Source organism: Eleutherodactylus coqui, chromosome 6, assembly GCF_035609145.1.
Source record: "Eleutherodactylus coqui strain aEleCoq1 chromosome 6, aEleCoq1.hap1, whole genome shotgun sequence".
NCBI lineage: Eukaryota > Metazoa > Chordata > Amphibia > Anura > Eleutherodactylidae > Eleutherodactylus > Eleutherodactylus coqui.
In genome coordinates, this window is record NC_089842.1 from 174,643,330 (window position 1) to 174,663,176 (window position 19,847).

Consider the following 19,847-nt stretch of genomic DNA (forward strand, 5'->3'; position numbering starts at 1 on the left):
ATATTTTGTTTAAAACTGATCTTTTAAAGTTGCATTTGTAAATTTTTGATTATTGAGCTTTTGCTGCTCTGTTTAGCGATATTCTACATTTTTATGATAATAGCTGCTGCCATCTAGTGGCCACATTCACATTATGCATGTGTGCAATTCATAGTAACTAAAAACAATCTAGTAAACTGCTGTGAAGCCAGATTAACCATCACTGATTTAATAGCCCATGTGGAGGTTGGGATCTATACAAATCCCTGTGGTGTAATAATGCCATGGGTTTTACATTGTGATGATCAGCAAAGTGACTGCATTAATGTCTCTCTAGAAGCCCAGTCCTACGACATAAAATGTGTCATTAACTGCTTTACAGCTCTACCCGGCTAGATAGTGTTACAGATCATTGAGGATCCATGCTTGGAGCTGCTTGTAATGGAGCCTATGCTGAGAATATTTAGAGTCAATTAAATGAAGCATTGTATTTGGCGCTGGTACAATCCGACAAAGACTCGCTAATCGAACGCAGTTCTGTGCAATACATAGTTTGGGAATTACATAAAAGGAGCACAAGATACGGGGTCTCTTCTGACAGAGCATCATTTACAAACAGATGGCATCTTTCCACTTCAAAGTAAGAAGTGTCAATTGTATTACTGAGCCGTGGGAGGTTTGACAACCACCATCATATAAGAAATGAATATGAATTGTTTGGTACATTCACATAAACCATCAAAGTGCTTCATTCATTTTATAATGCATGCGAATAGAGGCCGATCCCGCCTTAAAAGGAAGATCTGCGACTAGATAAAAATGTCTGATTTAGGACACTTTTAGACCAGCGTATTGTAGCTCTGTATTTGCTCTGTATTTTGCGGACTGGAATACGGAGCTAATGTAAATCTATATATTCACATGGCCGTTTTTTAAAAACGCAGTATGACCTATTTTTCCTATCTTTGCCTCCGTATTCTTTTCTACTGAGTAAATATGGATCAGTATTTGTCCAATAGAAAAAAAAATATACAGTGGCAAATAAGACTAGAAGCAATGGGATGAAACTGAAAGGGAAGAGACACAAATTAGATATTAAAAAAAACTTTCTGACAGTGAGGGGATCAATGAGTGGAACAGGTTACCACAGGAGGTGGTGAGTTTTCCTTCTATGGAAATCTTCAAACAAAGGCTGGACAGACATCTGTCTGGGATGATTTAGTGATCCTGCACTGAGCAGAGGGTTGGACACGTGACCCTGGAGGTCCCTTCCAACTCTACCATTCTAGGATTCTATGAAATACTGATGAAATATTGATGACATACAGTTGTAATGTCGTCTGTCATACAGAGCCATTTTATGGACATATTACAATACGCTCATCTGAAAATGGCCTTAGGGTATCCACAGACAGAGTTTTTCCTGGTGTCTCTTGGGTAGAAAAAAAAAGAAAAAAATCTCAATTACAATTTCTTGGATAATGTCTGCATTTTTCGTACAGGTGTTTTTTTGGTAGCTCTTTTTATTCACACAGGTCTTCTGCGATTTACCAAAAACACCATGGACCCAAGAAACATAGAAAAAGTTTAAAAAAAATACCAAAGATTGTAGGACTGTTTATATTTTACTATAGACCTACAGTAAACATCTGTATTAAACAAGAACTTTGTAATCCATTAAGGCCTCATGTCCACGGGGAAAATCAGATCCGCTGCAGATTCTCCATGGAGAATCTGCAGCGGGTCCCTCCTGCCCCGCGGACATGAGCGCTGAAAATAGGAATTTAAAAGCATTTACCTATCTGTAGCGGGCGGGGACGCTCTGCTCTTCCTCACGGCCGGATCTTCATTTTCGTCCGGCGGATGAATTCCTCACGCCGGCGGCACGTCGCCGGCACGTCGTCGACGTGCCGCGCGCATGCGCCGGGCACATCCGCCGAGCCGAAGCAAGGGAGATGCGGCCGTGAGGAAGAGAAGACCTTCAGCGCCCGCTCCGGGTGAGTAATTCTTTTAAATTCCTATTTTTGGTCTCCCGCGGATCCGGACGGCTTCCATAGGCTTCAATAGAAGCCCGCGGGAGCCGTCCCCGCGGGAGACCCGCATGAAAATGGAGCATGGTCCGGATTTTTTCATGCTCCATTTTTTAAAAAATCTCTTTTATTGACCATCCGCGGGTATTTATCTACCCGCGGGTGGTCAATGCATCCCTATGGGGTGCGGATCCGCGCGCGGGAGATCCGCTGCGGATCTTAAATCATATTTTCCCCGTGGACATGAGCCCTAAAAAAGGAGCACATTTAGATATGCAAAAAAATGTACAAGCTTTTATAGGAATATTGATGAAGAAGACGAAGAGAAAAACAGTTGGCCTTACACAACTACAACTATATAAAGAAAGGATAATATGTAGAGATGAGCAAGCATCAAAAGGCTCGGGTGCTGGTTGCTCGAGTCGAGCTTTCCGCGATGCTCGAGGGTTTGTTTCGAGTAACGAACCCCATTGAAGTCAATGGGCGGCTTAAGCATTTTTGTATATGACCAATGCTCGCTAAGGCTTACATTTGTGCAAATCTGCAAAACCTACGAAAGTGATGGGAACGACACAGCAACGGATAGGGCAGGCGGGGACCAACATGCAGGGCTGCATCTCAGGTTCCCAGGTCCCACTATTAAGCCACAATAGCGGCAAGAGTGCCCCCCCCCCCCCCCTCCACACACACACACACACACACAATTTTTACTTCGGACAAACCCTCATTTAGCAAGGCACACCTTAGCTAAGCACCACACTACCTCCAACCAAGCACAAGCACTGCCTGCGGGACACACCGCTGCCTCTTCTCCTGGGTTACATGCTGCCCAACCCCCCCACCCCCACCCCACACACACAACCCTGCGTCCGCAGCGCACACAAAAATGCCCCTGCGCAGCCTTCAGCTGCACTCATGCCACACGCTGGCCTCATAGCCACACGACCCTCATGTCTATTTATAAGTGCGTCTGCCATGAGGAGGAACCGGAGGCACACACTGCAGAGGGTTGGCAGGGCCAGGCAGCGACCCTCTTCAATAGTGTGGGCGATAGCCCACAATGCTGTTGATAATTAATAATAGATTGACGTTCCATCTTCATTCCAATCCTGTGCCACCTCTGTCAGGAGCTGCAAACGTGGGCATAAAGGGGAGTCCGCTGCCAGCCCAGCACTTCTACACATCTCCACAATGCAGCAATACTCGGTGTGAGAAGTATGTGAGCGGGCCCTGGGTCAGCCTCTGTCCCAGCAATCACCTTGTGTGGCCCAAGGTTCTGCGAGTGACATAGCAATGGGGACTCAATGTGTCCACACACTACTCATTCTGTTTGGGCGTCGGATACCTCATCGACAACGCAAGGGGTAAACCATCTGCACTCTGCACCCTACCCAAGTCCCCCCCCAAGTGGGGACAGACAAGTACAACTCCGCTATGGCAAGTCTGTGTGCACCTGCAGCATGGGTGGCTAGCAGGAACACACAGACGGTACAGAAAGAAATCCCATTGCAGTGCCCGGGATAGCTGAGGTTACGTGAGAGGAAATACATGTTGGCTGCGGCCCACACGCCATGCCCTAGACATTCTGTCTTTTTTTTAAAGTGCCAGGCAGGTACAACTCCGCTATGGCAAGTCTGTGTGCACCCGCAGCATGGGTGGCTAGCAGGAACACACAGACAGTACAGAAAGAAATCCTGTTATGTAACGCACACTGTAGGCCGAAAAAATTATACGCTGTGCTGCAGAAAGGTCTAGCTGGCTAATAGTGAGCCATTACAATAGTAATGCACACGCTCACAGGTAGCCCTAAGGAGGAGTGTCTTTTCAGTTTTTTTCAAAAAAACCAGCAGCCTCGATAGCATGTATATGTCTTTCCCTCTATCAGCGGCTGTGGGCATACGCTGTGCGTGAAGTTGACGGGATGCACAGAGCGGTGTAAAAAATTAGGCAATTATTGGCCTGCACTTGGAGGGTCACAGCCATAGGCGTACCGGAGGCCGCGTGCTTAGTGCGGTCTGGCCGACAGCAGGAGCCACAGAGAACAGTAGAAGAAGGGAGGAGGAAGTAAGTTGGAGAGAGGACGGGGGGGGGGGGGGGGGGGGGGGGAGCAGAGAGGACAGAGACTCACCAGCACAGCATGGCATCCAGTGGACCAGGGATGATGAGGTCATCTCCCTGCTGCTTCCGTCCTGCTGACACAGCTGCTCTCCTCACCAAAGAAGTAGTCCTGGCACCAGGGTATGTATCTATCTGCCTGTCTGTATGTCTTGCTATGTGTCTGTCTATCTAATCTATCTATCTCTCACATCCATCTATCTATATATCTCCTATCTATCTATCTATCTATCTATCTATCTATCTATCTCATATCTATCTATCTATCTATCTATCTTATATCTATCTATCTCATATCTATCTATCTAATATCTATCTATCTATTTATCTTCCTATCTATCTAATATCTATTTATCTATCTATCTATCTCTCAATCTATCTATCTCTCATATCTATCTATCTCTCTATCTATCTATCTATCTATCTATCTATCTCATATCTATTTATCTATCTAATGTCTATTTATCTCCTATCTCATATCTATTTATCTATCTATCTATCTATCTATCTCATATCTATCTATTTATCTATCTATCTATCTATCTCATATCTATCTATCTATCTATCTATCTATCTAATATCTATCTATCTTTCTCCTATCTATCTCTCTATCTATCTATCTATCTATCTATCTATCTATCTATCTATCTCCCATATCTATCTAATATCTATCTATCTATCTCATATCTCTCTATCTATCTATCTCATATCTATCTATTTATCTATCTATCTCTGAATCTCTCTCATATCTATGTATCTATCCATCGCTCTCTCTTGGGCCTCATGCCCACTTGGACGCACGGATTTCACAGCTGAATCCTGCAGTGAAATCCGTACATGCCCGCAAACATGGAGAGGAAAAAAACATAATACTTACCTCTCCGGACGCTGCGGGGCTCCCCTCTGTGCTGGCCGGATCTTCATTCTTCCGGTCAGTGGACGTGCTCGGCACGCCGGCAGCGTGCCACGTGCATGCGCACCAATATCTAAAAAAATCTCCTGTTCTCCTGCGTATCCGCGGCACAGCACAAAAACAGCTGTGGCTGTGCCGCGGATATGAACGGCTTCCATAGGCTTCAATGGAAGCCACAGGAGCCATCCGTGCCTCAGATCCGCAGGAAAATGGAGCATGCTGCGATTTCTTCCTGTGCGTGTGACCCGCACTCCGGGAAGGAATCCCATCTGCATGCTTTTAGCTGCCCTACTGATGCTAATGCATCCCTATGGGCAGCAAGACACATGGATCTTTCGTGCGAGTGCCACGCGCAGATTTCATAAATAAAATCCGCACGTGGACATTGGCCCTCAGGCATAGGTACGGGGCGAGGGGGAAAAAGGGCTCGGGGGGGCCCAAGCTGAACTTTTGCACCCGGCCCCTAAGCCTTTAGGTACGCCCCTGGTCACAGCGGTTATGTAACGCGCACTGTACGCCGAAAAAATTATACGCTGGGCTGCAGAAAGGCCTAGCTGGCTAATAGTGAGCCACTACAACAGTAATGCACACGTTCACAGGTAGCCCTAAGGAGGAGCTTTTTTGGGGTACTTGTTGACAGGATTCTACACTACCACTGTCCCTAGCTCACCAGTACTGCCCCTATACTCTGTATAATTGACTGCTGACTGATAACGCAATAGTCTGCACAGCCCAAGATGAAAAAAAAAAAGTGCAAAACTGCTCCCAGCAGCCACAACAGTAATGCACATGGTCAGAGGTAGCCCTAAGAAGGAGCTTTTTTGGGGTACTTGTTGACAGGATTCTACACTACCACTGTCCCTGCCTGACCAGTACTGCCCCTATACTCTGTATAATTGGCTGTAGACTGATAACGCAATAGTCTGCATAGCCCAAGATGAAAACAAAAAAAATGTGCAAAACTGCTCCCAGCAGCCACAACAGTACTGCACACGGTCAGATGTGGCCCTAAGAAGGACCGTTGGGGTTCTTCAAGACGCTAACACTCCCTATAGCAGCAGCAGCACTCTTCCTAATCTCTGCCAGCGTGTGTCTGAGGCAAGCTGCGGTCGGGACTGCTTTATATACTTGGCGGCCACTTGATCTCGCCAGCCTCTCACTGCAGGGGGGTGGGATAGGGCTGGAATGTCACAGGAGGAAGTTGTAATGCCTTCCCTGCATGTCTATTGGCCAGAAAATGGCACAAAACATGCAGGGAAGGAAATGGAATTGACTCGAGTAACGTGTGGTGCTCGTCTCGAGTACGCTAATACTCGAGCGAGCATCAAGCTCAGACGAGTACGTTCGCTCATCTCTAATAATACGTCCAAGCAAGTCACTGAAAAAGGAAATGCTGGTAAATCTCAGGTCCCACCAATATGGGCATTTGCATATGACGCAACAAGTAAAGTAAATATAGCATGCAACCCAAGATAGCTAAACCAATGGGAAATGTATACTTCAAGAAAAGGCTAATGCAATTAGTTTCCAGTAGGAATACTAATGCCCCCAGAATGAACGATGCAGTCAGAAAGTCTTTGGACCCTTTCACTTTTTTACATTTTGTTATGTTGTGGTCTTGTGCACATTAAACAAAAATAAAGTTTTTCCCCATCATTCTGCACTCAGTACCCCATAATGACAAAGTGAACACAGAATGGTAGAAATCTTTGTAATCTTTTTATCTCTTTATCATCTCTTGATCATCTTTGGGATGTTTCTGCACCTTGATTGGAGTCCACTGGTTGTAAATTCAGTTGATTGGACATCATTTTAAAAGGCATTCCCCTGTCTATATAAGATTCCACAGCTCACAATGCATATCAGAGCCAAAACCAAGCCATGAGGAGGAAAGAACTGCCTGTAGAGCTCAGAGACAGGATTGTGTGGAGGCACAGATGTGGAGAAGCTACAATAAAATTCTGCTGCATGAAAGTTCCCAAGAGTAGAGTGGCTTCCATAATTCTTAAATGAAAGAAGTTTGAAACAACCAGGACTCTTCCTAGAGCTGCTGACCCACCAAACTTAGTAATCGAGGAGAAGGGCCTTGGTGACAGAACCCAATGGTCACTACAGCTGAACTCTAAAGATCCTGTGTGCAGATGGGAGAAACTTCCAGAAGGTCATGCATCGCTGCAGCCTCCACAGTGGCCAAAAAGAAGCCTCTCCTAAGCAAAAGACACATGAAATCCCACCTGGAGTTTGCAAAAAGCACCTACAGGACTCTCAGACTGAGAGAAACAAGATTCTCTGGTCTGATGAAACCAAATGATACATCTGGAGGAAACCAGGCACTGCCCATCACCCGCCCATCACCATCCCTACAGTGAAGCCTGGTGGTGACAGCATCATGCTGTGGGTGTGTTTTTCAGCATCTGTGAGAGCGTAAGGGACCTCAGACTGGGCAGAAGGTTCACCTTCCAACAAGACAATGACCCTAAGCACACAGCCAAGGCAACACAGCAGTGGTTTAGAGACAGCTTTGTGAATGTCCTTGAGTGGCCCAGCCAGAGCCCTGACATTAACCCAATCGAACATCTCTGGAGAGACCTGAAAACAGCTGTCCACAGACGACCCCCATCCAACCTGACAGAGCTGGAGAGGATCCACTGAGAAGATTGGTGGAAAATCTCCAAATCTAGATGTGCAAACCTTGTGGCATCATAGCCAAGAAGACTGGAGGCTCTAATCACTGCCAAAGGTGCTACAACTAAGTTCTGAGTACAGGGTGTGAAAAGTGAAAGGGTCTGAAAACCTTCTGAATGCATCGTACATACATTAAAATATTAATTGGTTAGCTTATAACAATCACATAAATCTATAAAGTGCTAGTTCCTTCACTGTCAGCCTGGGAAGACGGCACTTGGTATGTGCTTCAGAATCAACTCTTCATTGAGTTCCCTCATACACACACACAATCCTCAATGTGTGTGTATGTATAGAATGACGAGTCAGATGCATGCACCCAGCATTGGCTTCCCAGGCCGACAGCGAGGCAACAGTGAGGCAGGAGAGTATAAAAGCACATTCTGTGACTCAGCAGCCCCTCAAGGCTTATTATACACATGCGAGAAAATCACATGAGTTCTGTGCATTTGCAAAGTGCATAGAACTCGTGCCATGTATTAACCCCTTAGCAACACGCCTCTCAAAAAACACCTGTGTAAATTAAGATGGAAAAACTGCAGCATGTTCTATTTTTTGTGATATCACAGAAAACTCGCCCATTATTTAGTACAGATGAGTTAAAAATCACATTGCACTCACATGAAACATGAAAAATGCAAGTGTAAATTGCATGTACCACGATGCCCATGCATTTTTTTTTTTTGCAAAAACACATTGCACTTGCATAGAAATCAGAGGTTTAAAAGTGTGATATTGGTCTAAAAGCACCTTAAGTGTCTCAACAGTTAAATGCTAGAATTCTTCCTTAAGATATCTGAAAGATTCCTTAGAGGGTTGTCCCACTTCTAGTTGTTTTGCTACAGGAAGCAGACAGCACCGTACATTGCACAGCTGCCCAGGTTGGTACTGCACGCTGAGTCTCGTATTGAAGTGAATGGAGCCTGCAATACCAACCTGGGCCACTGTACAATGTAAGGAGCTGTCTGCTTCATACATTAAAACAGCTATATGTGAGGCAAGTTCTTTAAGGAATCTTTCAGACTAAATAGTAAAAGTGGAGTTGAGCTAATCAAAACAGTTGAACTCTGTTTTAGGTCAAAATTTGCTAAAAGTTTGCTCAACGCGAACCCATACCTTAGTGGATTTGGCCCACCAAAAGAATGAAGGAAAAGGAATTTGAAGAAAATAGGAGAAAAAAAAGATGGAAAAAGAAGGAAGAAGAAGATAGAGGAAAAGGAATCTTTTTCTTCTTCTCTTACCTTCTCCTTCATTTCCCTTTTTCTTCATCTGCCTCCTCCTTTCTCCTTCTTCTTCCTTGTTCTTCTGCTTTTTCCTTCTTCTCCTTCTTTTACCTCCTTCCTTTTACTTTCTCCTAGATGGGTCTTTTTCTTTCTTTTCCCTTCTTTTTTCTATCTTTTTTATCTCCTTTGCCATAAAACAGTTATAAAGTGTCATTATACAGTCCAAAGTGCCCTACAAGTGTTATAGAGGGTTTTTATGGTTCTTAGACAATGTTATACACTAGTTTTACGGGTATGGGTGAAGTTACAGTGTGGTTCATACAAATTTCAACCAAACCAAATGTTTTGCCAAAATTCAGCAAAGCAACTGAACCAAACTTTTCAAAAGTTTGCTCATCACTACTTACAAGTGTTCATAAGTCTTACTACTTCCATATCTCCGTTCACCTCTGTGGAGTTTGAAGTAACATGCATATCCAGTTTTCAAAAATGGGAACTTGGGACCTACACATCTAATTCAGAGGCGTAACATGAAGCTCCTGGGCCCCAATGCAAAACCTGTAACAGGGACCCAACTATAATGCTTTATTGATAGTACTGGGCTCCCTATATGGATAAGAGAGGCCTTATGGGCCCCCTAAAGCTCCTGGGCCCGGGTGCAACCGCATCCCCTGCATTCCCTCTAGTTACGCCAGTAATCTAATTTATGTCTAACTGATAGGTCATAAAATGTATGCAGCAGAAGTTCCCCTTCAACAATCTTTATGCACAGCTAAACCTCAATGTTTTCTTACATATCTGTCTCAATAGTTTTTTTTCTTATCCCAAACTTTTACTCTGCAGAAACTAGAACCAGCAGTTCTGCCTTCAATATTAGCTGCGGGGAGGATTATGACTAAGCAAGAGGCTGCGGCTGCAAGAAAGGAGCAGGTGGGTATTTTTATTTCTTGTTCACATGGCTTTTATGTGTGCCCAGACTCTATCTAGTAACACTTGAAATGAAACTTTGGGGGCTCAAGGGCCCACTAGGGTTAAATTGTAACTAATCCCACCACAGTGTTTGCCATAAACTGAAACCCACAGTTGGGTCCCCTTAAAAACTAACCTTTAGAGATGACCGAGCACCAAAATGCTCGGGTGCTCGTTACTTGGGACGAAATTTTCGCGATGCTCGAGGGTTCGTTTCGAGTAACGAACCCCATTAAAGTCAATGGGCGACCCGAGCATTTTTGTATATCGCCGATGCTCGCTAAGGTTTCCATTTGTGAAAATCTGGGCAATTCAAGAAAGTGATGGGAACGACACAACAACGGATAGGGCAGGCGAGGGGCTACATGTTGGGCTGCATCTCAAGTTCCCAGGTCCCACTATTAAGCCACAATAGCGGCAAGAGTGCCCCCCCCCTCCCAACAATTTTTACTTCTGAAAAGCCCTCATTAGCAATGCATACCTTAGCTAAGCACCACACTACCTCCAACAAAGCACAATCACTGCCTGCATGACACTCCGCTGCCACTTCTCCTGGGTTACATGCTGCCCAACCCCCTCCTGCACGACCCAGTGTCCACAGCGAACACCAAATTGTCCCTGCGCAGCCTTCAGCTGCCCTCATGCCACGCCACACTCATGTCTATTTATAAGTGCGTCTGCCATGAGGAGGAACCGCAGGCACACACTGCAGAGGGTTGGCACGGCTAGGCAGCGACCCTCTTTAAAAGGGGCGGGGCGATAGCCCACAATGCTGTACAGAAGCAATGAGAAATATAATCCTGTGCCACCGCCATCAGGAGCTGCACACGTGGGCATAGCAATGGGGAACCTATGTGCCACACACTATTCATTCTGTCAAGGTGTCTGCATGCCCCAGTCAGACCGCGCTTTTTTATAAATAGTCACAGGCAGGTACAACTGGGAATCCCCAACTCCGCAATGGGAATTCCGTGTGCACCCACAGCATGGGTGGCTCCCTGGAACCCACCGGCTGTACATAAATGTATCCCATTGCAGTGCCCTGGACAGCAGAGCTAACGTCAGATTAAATGCAGGTGGGCTTCGGCCCACACTGCATGCCCCAACCTGACCGGGCTTTTTAATTCATAGACACAGGCAGGTACAACTCCCTATTGTGAAGTCCCTGTGGACCGACAGCATGGGTGGGTGCCAGGAAGCCACCGGCGGCACATAAATATATCCAATAGCATTGCCCATCACAGCTGAGGTAATGTCATGTTTAATGCAGGTGGGCTTCGGCCCACACTGCATGCCCCAGTCAGACTGGGGTTCTTTAGAAGTGGACACATGTAGTTACAACTCCGTGTGGACCGACTGCATGGGTGGGTGCCAGGAAGCCACCGGCGGTACATAAATATATCCCATTGCATTGCCCATCACAGCTGAGGTAATGTCATGTTTAATGCAGGTGGGCTTCGGCCCACACTGCATGCCCCAGTCAGACTGGGGTTCTTTAGAAGTGGACACATGTAGTTACAACTCCCTGTGGACCCACAGCATGGGTCGCTCCCTGGAACCCACCAGCGGTACATAAATATATCCCATTGCAGTGCCCAGCACATCTGATGTAACGTCAGCTGTAATGCAGGTGGGCAAAAAATTAATTGGATTACACTGTAGGCGAGGGCCCCAAAAAATTGGTGTACCAACAGTACTAATGTACCTCAGAAAAATTGCCCATGCCCAACCAAGAGTGCAGGTGAAACCCATTAATCACTTTGGTTAATGTGGCTTAAAGGGGTTGTCCCGCGGCAGCAAGTGGGTCTATACACTTCTGTATGGCCATATTAATGCACTTTGTAATGTACATTGTGCATTAATTATGAGCCATACAGAAGTTATCAAAAGTTTTATACTTATCTGCTCCGTTGCTGGCGTCCTCGTCTCCATGGTGCCGACTAATTTTCGGCCTCCGATGGCCAAATTAGCCGCGCTTGCGCAGTCCGGGTCTTCTGCTGTCTTCAATGGGGCCGCTCGTGCAGAATGCCGGCTCCGTGTAGCTCCGCCCCGTCACGTGCCGATTCCAGCCAATCAGGAGGCTGGAATCGGCAATGGACCGCACAGAAGAGCTGCGGTCCACGGAGGGAGCAGACCCCGGCGGCCATCTTCAGCAGGTGAGTATGAAGACGCCGGACCGCCGGGATTCAGGTAAGCACTCTCCGGTTTGTTTTTTTAACCCCTGCATCGGGGTTGTCTCGCGCCGAACGGGGGGGGGGGGGGGGGGGTTAAAAAAAACAAAAAATGTTTCGGCGCGGGACAGCCCCTTTAATTGGTAACTAGGCCTGGAGGCAGCCCGGTTAAGATAAAAATTGGTTCAGGTGCAAGTTTCAACGCTTTAATGAGCATTGAAACGTATAAAAATTGTTTACAAAAATTATATGACTGAGCCTTGTGGGCCTAAGAAAAATTGCCCGTTCGGCGTGATTATGTGAGGTTTCAGGAGGAGGAGCAGGAGGAGGAGGAGGAGGAATATTATACACAGATTGATGAAGCAAAAATGTCCCCGTTTTTGATGGTGATAGAGAACGATGCTTCCATCCGCAGGTGCAGCCTACGTATTGCTCAGGTATCGCTGCTGTCCGCTGGTGAAGAAGAGAAGTCTGGGGAAATCCAGGCTTTGTTCATCTTGATGAGTGTAAGCCTGTCGGCACTGTCGGTTGACAGGCGGGTAAGCTTATCCGTGATGATTCCCCCAGCCACACTAAACACCCTCTCTGACAAGACGCTAGCCGCAGGACAAGCAAGCACCTCCAGGGCATACAGCGCGAGTTCAGGCCACGTGTCCAGCTTCGACACCCAGTAGTTGTAGGGGGCAGAGGCGTCACCGAGGACGGTCGTGCGATCGGCTACGTACTCCCTCACCATCCTTTTACAGTGCTTCCGCCAACTCAGCCTTGACTGGGGAGCGGTGACACAGTCTTGCTGGGGAGCCATAAAGCTGGCAAAGGCCTTGTAGAATGTTCCCCTGCCTGCGCTGTACATGCTGCCTGATCTCTGCGCCTCCCCTGCTACCTGGCCCTCAGAACTGTGCCTTCTGCCATTAGCACTGTTGGATGGGAAGTTTACCATCAGTTTGTCCACCAGCGCCCTGTGGTATAGCATCATTCTCGAACCCCTTTCCTCTTCGGGAATGAGAGTGGAAAGGTTCTCCTTATACCGTGGGTCGAGCAGTGTGTACACCCAGTAATCCGTAGTGGCCAGAATGCGTGTAACGCGAGGGTCACGAGAAAGGCATCCTAACATGAAGTCAGCCATGTGTGCCAGGGTACCTGTACGCAACACATGGCTGTCCTCACTAGGAAGATCACTTTCAGGATCCTCCTCCTCCGGCCATACACGCTGAAAGGATGACAGGCAAGCAGCATGGGTACCCTCAGCAGTGGGCCAAGCTGTCTCTTCCCCCTCCTCCTCATGCTCCTCCCCCTCCTCCTCCTCCTCAATGCGCTGAGATATAGACATGAGGGTGCTCTGACTATCCAGCGACATACTGTCTTCCCCCGCCTCCGTTTCCGAGTGCAAAGCGTCTGCCTTTATGCTTTGCAGGGAACTTCTCAAGAGGCATAGCAGAGGAATGGTGACGCTAATGATTGCAGCATCCCCGCTCACCATCTGGGTAGACTCCTCAAAGTTTCCAAGGACCTGGCAGATGTCTGCCAACCAAGCCCACTCTTCTGTAAAGAATTGAGGAGGCTGACTCCCACTACGCCGCCCATGTTGGAGTTGGTATTCCACTATAGCTCTACGCTGCTCATAGAGCCTGGCCAACATGTGGAGCGTAGAGTTCCACCGTGTGGGCACGTCGCACAGCAGTCGGTGCACTGGCAGATTAAACCGATGTTGCAGGGTCAGCAGGGTGGCAGCGTCCGTCTTGGAGTTGTGGAAATGTGCGCTGACCCGGCGCACCTTTCCGAGCAGGTATGACAAGTGTGGGTAGCTTTTCAGAAAGCGCTGAACCACCAAATTAAAGACATGGGCCAGGCATGGCACGTGCGTGAGGCTGCCGAGCTGCAGAGCCGCCACCAGCTTACGGCCGTTGTCACACACGACCATGCCCGGTTGGAGGCTCAGCGGCGCAAGCCAGCGGTCGGTCTGCTCTGTCAGACCCTGCAGCAGTTCATGGGCCGTGTGCCTCTTCTCTCCTAAGCTGAGTAGTTTCAGCATGGCCTGCTGACGCTTGCCCACCGCTGTGCTGCCACGCCGCGCAACACTGACTGCTGGCGACGTGCTGCTGCTGCTGACACATCTTGATTGCGAGACAGAGGTTGCGTTGGAGGAGGAGGAGGGTGGTTTAGTGGAGGAAGCATACACCGCCGCAGATACCACCACCGAGCTGGGGCCCGCAATTCTGGGGGTGGGTAGGACGTGAGCGGTCCCAGGCTCTGACTCTGTCCCAGCCTTCACTAAATTCACCCAATGTGCCGTCAGGGAGATATAGTGGCCCTGCCCGCCTGTGCTTGTCCACGTGTCTGTTGTTAAGTGGACCTTGGCAGTAACCGCGTTGGTGAGGGCGCGTACAATGTTGCGGGAGATGTGGTCGTGCAGGGCTGGGACGGCACATCGGGAAAAGTAGTGGCAACTGGGAACCGAGTAGCGCGGGGCCGCCGCCGCCATCATGCTTTTGAAAGCCTCCGTTTCCACAAGCCTATACGGCAGCATCTCCAGGCTGATCAATTTGGCAATGTGCACGTTTAACGCTTGAGTGTGCGGGCGCATGGCGGCGTACTTGCGCTTGCGCTCAAACAGTGGCGCTAGCGACGTCTGGACGCTGCGCTGAGAGACATTGCTGGATGGGGCCGAGGACAGCGGAGGTGAGGGTGTGGGTGCAGGCCAGGAGACGGTAGTGCCTGTGTCCTCAGAGAGGGGTTGGATCTCAGTGGCAGGTTGGGGCACAGGGGGAGAGACAGTGGTGCAAACCGGAGGCGGTGAACGGCCTTCGTCCCACCTTGTGGGGTGCTTGGCCATCATATGCCTGCGCATGCTGGTGGTGGTGGCTCCCCAGCTGATCTTGGCGCGACAAAGGTTGCACACCACTGTTCGTCGGTCATCAGGCGTCTCTGTGAAAAAAACTGCCACACCGTAGAGCACCTTGACCTCTGCAGGGTGGCATGGCGCGAGGGGGCGCTTTGGGAAACAGTTGGTGGATTATTCAGTCTGGCCCTGCCTCTACTCCTGGCCACCGCACTGGCTCGGCCCTGCCCACACCCTGACTTGGGCCTCCGTGTCCTCGCCCGCGTCCACGTCCTGTAGGCCTACCCCTACCCCTCAGCATGCTGTATTACCAGTAGTGCAGAAACAGAACGCTGTAATTAAATGTGCCGCTTATTGGCCTGTGGTTGGAGGCTGACTTCGCTTACGGAACGCACAGCAGAGCCAGGAAATAATTTTGCACAAGCCTGCTGTAACACTTAGCTGGCTGCGTATGAATTAGGAGGACAACTACCCCCAGCACAGACCCAGTACACTGAGGACAGTCACAGGCAGCCCAAATAGATTTTTTTTCCCAAATGTTTTTGGAAAGGCCCACTGCCTATATTCAATATATATTCTTCTGTCCCTGCCTCACCACTACTGGCCCTGGAGTATGTAAAATAACTGCAGACTGTTGCACTGTGGACTGGAATACAGCGGTGATGTAACAGCCAACACAGAGCCAGGAAATAATTTTGCGCAAGCCTGCTGTAACACTTAGCTGGCTGCGTATGAATTAGGAGGACAACTACCCCCAGCACAGAGCCAGTACACTGAGGACAGTCACAGGCAGCCCAAATAGATTTTTTTTCCCAAATGTTTTTGGAAAGGCCCACTGCCTATATTCAATAAATATGTCTTCTGTCCCTGCCTCACCACCACTACTGGCCCTGGACTATGTATAATTACTGCAGGGCGCAATGCTCTGCACGGCCGATATACAAAAAAAAAAAAAGTGCAACACTGCAAAAAGCAGCCTCCACACTACTGCACACGGTTAGATGTGGCCCTAAGAAGGACCGTTGGGGTTCTTGAAGCCTAAAATACTCCTAACGCTCTCCCTATAGCAGCTCCGGCACCAGCAGCACTTTCCCTGATCTCTGTCAGAATGCATCTGTGGCGAGCCGCGGGAGGGGCCGACTTTTATACTCGGGTGACACCTGATCTCGCCAGCCACTCACTGCAGGGGGGTGGTATAGGGCTTGAACGTCGCAGGGGGAAGTTGTAATGCCTTCCCTGTCTTTCTATTGGCCAGAAAAGTGCGCTAACGTCTCAGAGATGAAAGTGAAAGTAACTCGAACATCACGTGGTACTCGTCTCGAGTAACGAGCATCTCGAACACGCTAATACTCGAACGAGTATCAAGCTCAGACGAGTACGTTCGCTCATCTCTACTAACCTTTATTGTTATGTAGTAAAATATATTGTGGTAGCAATAAATTAAAAAGATCAGTCTCAATATAGTGTGAATGAGTGTAATATATCAGACAAAACCGGTCTAAGAGAAACAATATTCTGCTTTGCTAATTATGCACAAGTATCAGGATCACACTTGCTGCAAATGGTGCGCGCTACCATGCAGCAGTACACTGCTGTATACTGAAGATTCAGCAAGTGATTAGATCCCTGCATGAACTGACTGCATGTGTAATAAATGCTGCCAGATAAACAGAGTCTGACATAAGCATAGCGAGAAAGACTACATGAGGCTCCGTGCTAAAGTAAACAGCTCCTCCAACATGTTTCACCATAACTCTGGCGTCATCAGGGGTAAAGGAGCTATTTTTAAGGGGGCCCAACTGTGGGTTTCAGCAAACAGCAAAGGCTATGGTGGGATTAGTAACACTTGGAGACTGTATAGTGCCACATTATGGAGCTCTCGGGAGCCCATGTGCTGTCACATGATGCTTCTCTAAAGTATACTGTTGAGCAGATCTTTGAACTATCTAACACTCTCAAGTTGTTTACAATACCACACAACTTTTTCTTCATCTTCTTAAAAACGTTTTGACAACCATTATGGCCAACATTATAGTATCGCAAGCTTGTGAGTCCAGTCTCCTACAACCGCCAGCAAAAACGAGGGAATCACAAAGTTTGTTTTATACATTGCAGTGAAGTTTGCCTGGCTGAATTCAGAATGGAGCTCTCCAGTCAAAGAGGCAGGCCTTGCAGGGCTCTCCCCCCCCCCCCCCCCCCATAGCATGAAGAGCGACAGCTCTTCTCACTGCTTGTGTAAAAGGAGAGAACTGTTGGTCGACATGCTACAGGTGGGGAGAGCCAGACACGGAAACAGTAGAGGAAACAATTATGGAAACATCAACAAAATAAATCCCAACTAATACATAGTCGCCCCTCCTCGAGCTGTTATAATGGCTTGAATTCTTTAAAATGGTTTCATCAGAGTTAATTGTTATCATCTATCAACAGGATAGGTGATAAAAGACTGATTGGGGGGGATCTCACCGCTGAGACCTCCACCAATCCCGAGCACATGGGTCCTGTTTTTCCTCATTTTCCTCACAGCAGGCTCACTGCATCCCCCAACCCTAGAGTGAGCTAGAGATAGAATGGAGAAATGGCCGTCCATGTGCTATGCCGCTCCATGCATTTTCAATGAGACTACCTGAGATAGCTGAGTAGAAGCGCTCAGCTATTTCCGTCAGTCCCTTTGAAATTAATGGAATGGTGGCCGTGCATGCGTGGCCATGGTTTCATTCAATGTTGCGTCACCGCAAGTGGGAGAAGCTTCCATGCAGTCACAAGAAGAGGGGAACACAAGTCCCTGTTCTCGGAATCGGTGGTAGTTTCAGTGGTGAGATGTTCACCGATCTGACTTTTCTCATCTATCCTAAGGATAGATGATAAAAGTTAATTTTTGTTGTTGTTGTTAGCCGTAAGTCGTTCACGACCCTTGGCGACCCTAAAGGCGAGCTCTCCCCCATGTTTTTCGGTTTTGCACTGCTTCTTTCAGTTGTGTGATATCCATGCCAGTATCAGCCATCGTATTCTTTAGCAGCCGGGTCTTCTTTTGCCACTGATCTGTCCAAGCATTATAGATTTTTCTAGCGATTCTGCTTACATTACATGGGCAAAATACATGAGTCTGAGTCGGGCCATCTTCCCCTCCAGTGATATTTCGGGTCTTATATAGTTCAGGACTCCTCTGTTTGTTACTCTCGCCGTCCAGGGTATACGCAGCAGCTTTCGCCAGCACTACAGTTCCAATGCATCAATCCTCCTATCAGCTTTTTTTGCAGTCCAGCTTTCACATCCATACGTGGCTATGGGGAAAACAGTGGTTTGCACTATCCTGCGTTTAGTTGCTATACCGATATCCCCACTTTTCCAGATTGTGTCCATGTTTAGCATTGCGCTTTGCCCGAATGCTATCCTATGTTTTATCTCTGGCATAGAGATAATTTTGGTACAACCCCTTTTCTATCATTCCCTATCTAAATTCTTAATTGGCTTGAGATCCAGACTTTTTAATGTGCATGTCATTGAGTTGATATGACTTTCCTGAAGAAGTAGTGATTGACATTTCCCTGGTTCTTTATCTAACATATACATCATGTCATAAAACAGAAGGGACATTTGATTGTTTCCTTCAGCAAGTCCTTTTTATGTTTCATTAGAACGGTACCAGATAAAGGTTACTAAACCATTGTGGTCAATGCAGATTTGTAAATCATTTGTGAATATCACTTTCATTCAATCATCTCTTTAGGCCACAGTAAGCACTGCCTTCTCAGAGAAGAGGACAGTAATATATATATGGGTTGTTCAGTTAGGCACAGTTTTTAACAAACATTGTAATGGCCAATGAATATTTACAAATGTCCTTCGGCAGAGACGCAACTTGAAGCTTCTAGGCCCAATGCAAAATCTGTAACAGAGGCCCCACATATAATGCTTCATTAATAGTACTAGGCTCTCCCTATAGAGAAGAGAGGTCTTATGGACCCCCTAAGGCTTCTGGGCCCGGGTGCAACCGAACCCCCTATAATTACGCCCCTGGCCTTCTGTGGTTCTCACTCTTTAAAAAGTATTTTCTCTAAGCAGCATTATCTACCAGATACAAGGGTATCATACTTCTCTTTATGGCCAAATCTGTCACTAACACAGGCCCTCTCTCAACCTTTCACAGAACTTGCACAAGTTGCAGGGAGGCGCCTACCTTCTGCTCCGCATGCTCTGTCACCAGTGCTGCAGGGAAACTCTTCTCCACCTGCTACATTGTAAAACCACCTGACCTCTGCTGTGTCACAGGGACCTGCTTGATACTGACAAGCGTGAGGCATATCTACCTCTGTCCTTTTTCCTCTTATTGTGTTTTACATGCAAGGTAACACATTAAATTAACCCTCTCCTTCCCTGTGCAGTATACGTAATAATGCGCTGCTAAGCCCATGCCTTTTAACTGCAGACTAATTTGCATTTCCAGACTTGTGCTGGAGTTTGTTTTAAAAATGCGAATTACAACGCGATCCTATAATTTTAATTAACTTGATCTGGAAAAACATAAGAGATTAATTAAAGTAGTGTACTTTCACTCATTTGAGGTGTGTTTCATGAAGTCAGAAAGCTCAGTTATTAGACATTGTTTTATGCCATATCTGTGATTTGTGTATTTGCTATGAAGTAAAAAACTGGTTGATCATTCTCTTACTGGTGATTCCATAATTTTTTTCAGGGGTTGTAGAGTCTTGAATTGATTGAGCAATATTGGAGAATAGAATGGCAGGCTTACGTTGGATGGTTTCCAGTGTGGTTCTCTCCATTGCCATCCCTACCATCATATGGCATGCTGTGATACAGTGTAAAAAATAACCTTAACAATTGTATTTCAGTATAAGCTGCCAAATAACATTTCCATACAGATGTAGCAAAGTTTAACTTGACACTTTTCATGTTAAATAA

The 19,847-nt window shown here is 47.2% G+C and overlaps 1 protein-coding gene across 1 annotated transcript in view; it reads left to right on the plus strand.

Moving 5' to 3' along the window:
- Positions 1–19,847, plus strand: part of CCDC198 (coiled-coil domain containing 198) — a 39,039-nt gene that overhangs the window by 10,949 nt on the left and 8,243 nt on the right. The window contains exon 3 of the mRNA XM_066608254.1: positions 9,789–9,875. Within this exon, the coding sequence (XP_066464351.1) occupies positions 9,789–9,875 (87 nt within the window). The remainder of the gene's footprint in view (positions 1–9,788; positions 9,876–19,847) is intronic.